The sequence below is a fragment of the Aptenodytes forsteri genome, unplaced genomic scaffold (genome assembly GCF_000699145.1).
Source record: "Aptenodytes forsteri isolate BGI_AS27 unplaced genomic scaffold, ASM69914v1 Scaffold206, whole genome shotgun sequence".
NCBI lineage: Eukaryota > Metazoa > Chordata > Aves > Sphenisciformes > Spheniscidae > Aptenodytes > Aptenodytes forsteri.
In genome coordinates, this window is record NW_008794544.1 from 675,784 (window position 1) to 681,783 (window position 6,000).

General features: G+C 42.1%; 1 protein-coding gene across 1 annotated transcript; it reads left to right on the forward strand.

Annotated features, from left to right (window-relative positions):
- Positions 1-1,586: 1,586 nt before the first annotated feature.
- On the forward strand, positions 1,587-5,747 carry LOC103893313 (myelin P2 protein). The gene is made up of 4 exons (XM_009272374.1): positions 1,587-1,739; positions 3,246-3,418; positions 3,671-3,772; positions 5,497-5,747. Exons 1-4 carry the CDS (start codon positions 1,667-1,669, stop codon positions 5,545-5,547), a joined length of 399 nt encoding a protein of 132 aa, XP_009270649.1. The 5' UTR covers positions 1,587-1,666; the 3' UTR covers positions 5,548-5,747.
- Positions 5,748-6,000: the final 253 nt, after the last annotated feature.

Consider the following 6,000-nt stretch of genomic DNA (forward strand, 5'->3'; position numbering starts at 1 on the left):
ACTCAAACTTTTCAAACTTTCAAACTCAGCTTTGCAGAAGAGGCCCTGGGGGTCCTGGTGGACACCAAGCTGAATACGAGCCAGCAATGTGCCCTTGTGGCAAAGAAGGCAAGTGATGTCCTGGGCTGCATTAGGAGAATTGTTGCAGGTTGAGGGAGATAATCTTTCCCCTCTACTCAACACTGGTGAGGCCACACCTGGAATGCTGGGTCCAGTTCTGGGCTGCCCAGTACAAGGACGACATGGACCCAGGGGGGTCGTGGAGTCTCATCATGTGAGCAGGGAAACTTGAAGAAATCTTACAATAGTAGGATACATTTGAATGCAACTCCTTATATGACTGTGCTGGCTTAAATCTGCCCTTAACTCTATGACAGACCAACCATCCCGGTGCAGAAAGGCAAAAAGAGAGCAGTATATGCCCTCTTCCCAACCCAGTAAAACTGCTCACCTCTCACCAAGTGACTTTGAACTGAGAATAAGCCGTTTAATGACTCAGCCTCTGTTGATGCCATCCACCTGCCAAGCACAAGAGATGATCTCCACTGATGCACTGATCTTCTGAATGTGCCCTGTTGTGAAAGAAAGGAGGCAGCGAAGTTTGGCTGCTTCTTCTCTTTGTGGTGCTGCCTGGGGTATGTGCAGGGAAGATCCCACAGCTTGGGATCATTGCACTGATGCAAAGGGAGAAAACAGAACAGTATGATTCAGTTCTGCCTTTAAATGATGAAACACACAGATCCTTTCCAGGATGGATCATGAAAGTAAAAAAAAACAACAACCCCACTACGTACAGCAGCTTCTTGACAGCCCCTCCCCAAAATCCACATGGCTTTGATTTACCTGACTAGCACACAGGTGACAATAGCGGTAATGTTCTCTACAGCTTCCTGAGAAGGGGAAGTGGGGAGGGAGGTGCTGAGCTCTTCTCCCTGGTATCCAGTGATAGGACACACAGGAACGGTTCAAAGCTGCACTGGGGAGGTTTAGACTGGACATTAGGAAGTATTTCTTTACCCAGAAAGTGGTCAAACACTGGAACAGGCTTCCTAGAGAGGTGGTCGATGCCCCAAGCCTGTCAGTGTTTAAGAGGCATTTGGACAATGCCCTTAATAACATGCTTTAACTTGGTCAGCCCTGAATTGGTCAGGCAGTTGGACTAGATGATCATTGTAGGTCCCCTCCAACTGAAATAGTCTATTCTATTCTAGTCTAGTCTAGTCTATTCTACATGGTGATAGCAAGAGAATGGCACTGGGAGGACAGTCAGAGCTGGGTTTCATATGGATGCAGTGCTCTTGTGCTCGGTGGCTCCGTGTTGCTGAGACCCCACCGCAGTGTCCCCTGACTGCTCTGCGGATGCAGTAGTAACCTCAGGTCCCCGTCTCCATGCACCCCTCAGTGTCCTGATCTATTCAGTGGAGGAAGCCGAGGCAGGCGTCACCCGGAGCCTTGGTACTGACACGGCTGCCTTGGACAAGGTGCACATTGTCTTACCCTGGCACTGCCTCTCCTATTGGCCCGTCCTGACCGCTGCAGGGACTGGGCATCTTTAAAAGGAGGCCAGCAAGGTCTGAGTCGGGCACACAATCTCTCTGACTCCCATCAAGAGCTGCTGTGGCCACTGCCTCTCTCTGCAGGACCACTGCCTCGCAAAGCCTATACGATGTGTAACCGATTTGTGGGAACCTGGAAACTCGTCTCCAGTGAAAATTTTGATGACTATATGAAAGAATTGGGTGAGAAATGTTCTTTCTTTTTTTTTTTTTTTTTTAGAGTTTCTTTGGGAGTGCCTCTTCTTCATCTTATGCTTTGCTCATGGATGATGCCTTCTTCCTGGCCACAAAAGAACTTTAATTACTTTTCTAGCATAATTTAATTTCTTTCCTTTAGCATCTAAACTGGAAAAAAAGAAAGGTAGATGCTGAATTTCTATAATAAATTTACATCTGTCTAACTGATCTAATTTGTTTTTCTGTAATGAGAAGAATCTATGGAGATGCAGCATTTTTTTTTATGTTTCTCCTGATTGCACCATTAAACTCATTACTTGTGATAATTTACAATATATAATGGAGCTGATGTCTCATGACACTGGTTTCAGAGTTCTAAATCCTATGAATGAATCTATCTGTTACTGAAGAATGCCAGGAATGTAATAAATTAGGCATTGTTTTTCATTTTAATGCTGGCTTCATTTCTATATAGCAAGTGTACAGACAGTCAGCTACAGCATTGCTTTTGCTATATAAATGATTCGCTGAGACACTGACTCCCTCTATTTGAAATGTTAAACTGAATAACAAAAGAATTGCAGTTAATTAATTAACCAGAGTAAATGTGGGATGAAAGTCCAGCTACAGATATTTTTCTGAAGATCTGAACAGAATTGTTTAGTATAGAATAATTACTGCAAAAAGTGTTATACTTTATAGATAATTTCATACCCTTTTATATGGATCTTTTCATCTGAGCATAGCATAGCATTAACAAAGGCAATAACTACAGCTATCCCCTTTCTGCTTTTATAAAACACCAGTACATTGTCAGTGGCCTTCATTCTAACTTGCCCCAGACCTCACAAATTGTAGACAATGAACTGTACTGAAAAGCACTAGTCAATATAAAAGGCTTTTCACATGGGATTTTCCCTGAAGCTCTCTGCAGTTCTTTGCTCTTATACTTCATCGTTTTTTATATTACATACTTGTACTTTCCACTGAGGTTTAAATGTAAGGATCCTTAAGGGATGTTAGTAGCAACCTAGGAATTGCGCTATCTCCGGTATGTTTTAATGAACAAGCATGAGCATATTGGCAGTTCAGTATCCAGTTTCTTCCATGCAGCTGGTTAACAAAAGTGCAGATTCTCAGATTTGTCAAGAATTTTTTTAAAAAGGATTTTTGCAAGATTTTATAAAGAATAGACCTTTCCTCTGAATTTTTCTACCCATTCTATCTCTACACAAATTCATGCAGATTTGTAACCATCTATGTTTCTTCTTAGCTAAATGTACACAAGTGTATACTCATGTATATCTTTATTTCTTGCTGAAGGTGCACTCTATTAACTGGGGCTGCCTCAGCCTCTGAACGCAGTACTTCCACATTCAAAGAATTAGTGTCTCATCTGTATCAGGCATTAGACTATTCAAGAAGAACCAGTGGAAGCACTGCAGATTTATGAAAGGATACTGAGTTTCTTGCTTGCTAGAATGTAATGATTGTTTTGTTTCTGATTTCTAGGAGTGGGCTTAGCTACCCGGAAACTAGGTGGCCTGGCAAAGCCTGATGTGATCATCAGTATGAAAGGGGACATAGTAACCATCAGAACTGAAAGCACCTTCAAAAATACAACGATCTCTTTCAAACTGGGCCAGCAGTTTGATGAAACAACAGCAGATGACCGGAAAGTCAAGGTAAGGGGGCTGAAGAACTCTGCGTGGTCTTGATGTCCTAGAAGAGCACCAGGAGGAGTTTTTCCTACCCCCTTAGTGCACTATGAGTCTTCCAAACTATTCAAAGCAAGCACTGAAAGGACAAATAGTATAGTGCTGAAACTAAGTGTGTCATTAGCCAAGAATAAGGATCTTGCTGAACATAAAGCGAATTGCTACTCTAATCTGCAAAGCTCGGACTGCGGTTTGAAACTCTTCTCTTGGCCTTTGCAGAGTGTCATAACCTTGGAGAAAGGAGCATTGGTGCAAGTGCAGAAGTGGAACGGCAAAGAAACCACGATAAAGAGAAGACTGGTTGATGGGAAAATGGTGGTGGTAAGTTCACACTCCTTGTACGCTGATAAAGGTCAGAAGGATGCAGCCTTCAGTTTGCTTCTGTCTAAATAGACTGTCAATTTTGGCTTTCTCTCTGGCTTATGAGGTAAATTAAGAGGGAGAAAAGGGAACCAGGCTTAAGAAACAAGCTGGAAGGGAATAAATATTGTTCCATACAGGAAATTGTCTTTAAAGTGGCTAAATTGGCAGAACTGCCATAAATTGAAAGGATACTTAATTCTTTATATTGTTCCTTACAGCAAATTGTCTTAAAAGTGGATATATGGGCAGACCTGCCATAAATTGACAGGATACTTACTGCTCTCAAGATTATTATTCTTAAAAGAAATGAATTTTTCAAATAGCAGAAACCTGTGAAATGCAAATAAAAGTTTGCAAGTTGGGTACTGCTGTCCCTGGACTGGCTCTTTCCTTTTTCCTGTCTTTGGAATAAAGCCTGTCCACCTTAGAAAACTGATTTTACACTTTTTCACGTATCTATTTCCACTAAAGCCCATCAAGTCACACACTTCTGTTTGCTTTTTCTGTGTGAGCATGCTGAGCGCACTAAGCAGGTGCTTGAGGTTTATCGCGTGAAAGCCAGCACCTCTGTGCCCATGCCTGCCTGCATGGTGACCTGTAGCAGGGACTGTCAGGTCCTGACGGCTCCTCCGAAACACCCGCTGCGGTGTGGGAACCACGTCTTTGCCAGGGGCGGGGGAATTGTGTCTTTCCCTCACCCCCCCTTCAACCTGCCTATCTCTAGGCGCCATGCGAAAGCCATGGGTTGGCCAAGCCAGGGCGATAATACATTTTAGGGACCTTAGTTGTAAGGGTCACTACTAAAATTAAGATTTCACTTTTGAATGAAGGAAAGTACTTTGTTCATTAAAGTTTTTAAAGCGTGGAGACAAACTAATTTGGGCGACTTGTTTGAAATCGGCAGCATTACTCCTTTACGTGCTGGCTTGTTCTGACTGCATTTTGTTTTAAGCTCTCGTACATTTGGAAGGGTGATTTGCTTTCGCATTTCATCATGGCTGCATTTCTGTGTAAATTTTTTCTAATTATTAAACTATCTTCAAAACGCAGAGAGGTAGAGTCCCTCTTCCATTAGAGTCCTGCCGTCTGCCCCGTGCCTAAAACAGGTCTGGGGAGGAGGCCTCGTCTTCTGCAGACCAGTGAGGTCTTTTTTAATGCCCTGTCACCTCTGTCGTGTGCACCTCATGGCTGTGAGTCACCAGGAGCCACTGAAGGCAGCCGGGGCAAGAGGGTCAGGAGAAATATTTTGTGACTCATAAGTGCAAAGTTTTTTAGGCCGGAAGCCTGACCTCTGAACTACCCAGGCAACTTCTGCTTCCACAAAAAAATAATCTTTGTAAAATTGAAAGTATTCGTGGGCCATGATATAATAAACTAGGTAGTGCTGATATTTCTGTCAAGCCAGCAATAATACCAAGGAAGGTAAATTTGTTTCTGGAAGCTGAGCCTAGTTTTGCAATCTGTTTGTCGTTATATGCCACTTAATTAAGTTTGAAGTTGTTAAAATAGAAACCGCTCCCATTGCAATATAAAAATAGCTTTGCTGTTTGCTCTAAAAATTATGTAAAGATGTAAAGATGTAAAATATGACATCTGGATTTTCACTGACTTCAGTGGTGACTGCAACAGACGCACCTGCTGCCAGCGAAAGGTTTATATTAATCTTTTCCTTTGTGCCTTAGGAATGTGCCATGAAAGGAGTTGTCTGCACTAGAGTCTATGAAAGAGTGTGAAGAAATTGCCTCTCTGAACCGGACTGGCTCTTAAAACTTAGCTTAGTTCAGTGACCAAAGCCCTCATGCACTGTGCTTCTTTATTTTCTTATTTCCTTTTATTGGGAAAATGACTACACTATAATTTGATATTTCAAAGCCATAGTGCAACTAATCCAAAGTATTGTGGTGATCCAATAAAAGCTTCTCAACACATAAAATTGAGTGTTTGTCTCCACATGAATGATTTATGTTTTCTTTCTTCGATGGTGCCATCTTTTCTGTTGTTCCTGTCTGTATAAATGGTTACACTATTTCTGAGTAAAATGGTGAAACACAACTGGTCTGCCCCTAGGAGTGGGTTAACACTGCTTCCTTCATATGTGTAAAAATTCTCATCTCATGGATTCAATATTCCTTTCCTGTAAAAGATTTTATTGCTGAATAGTTCCTATAGGGAAAATAATCTTTACT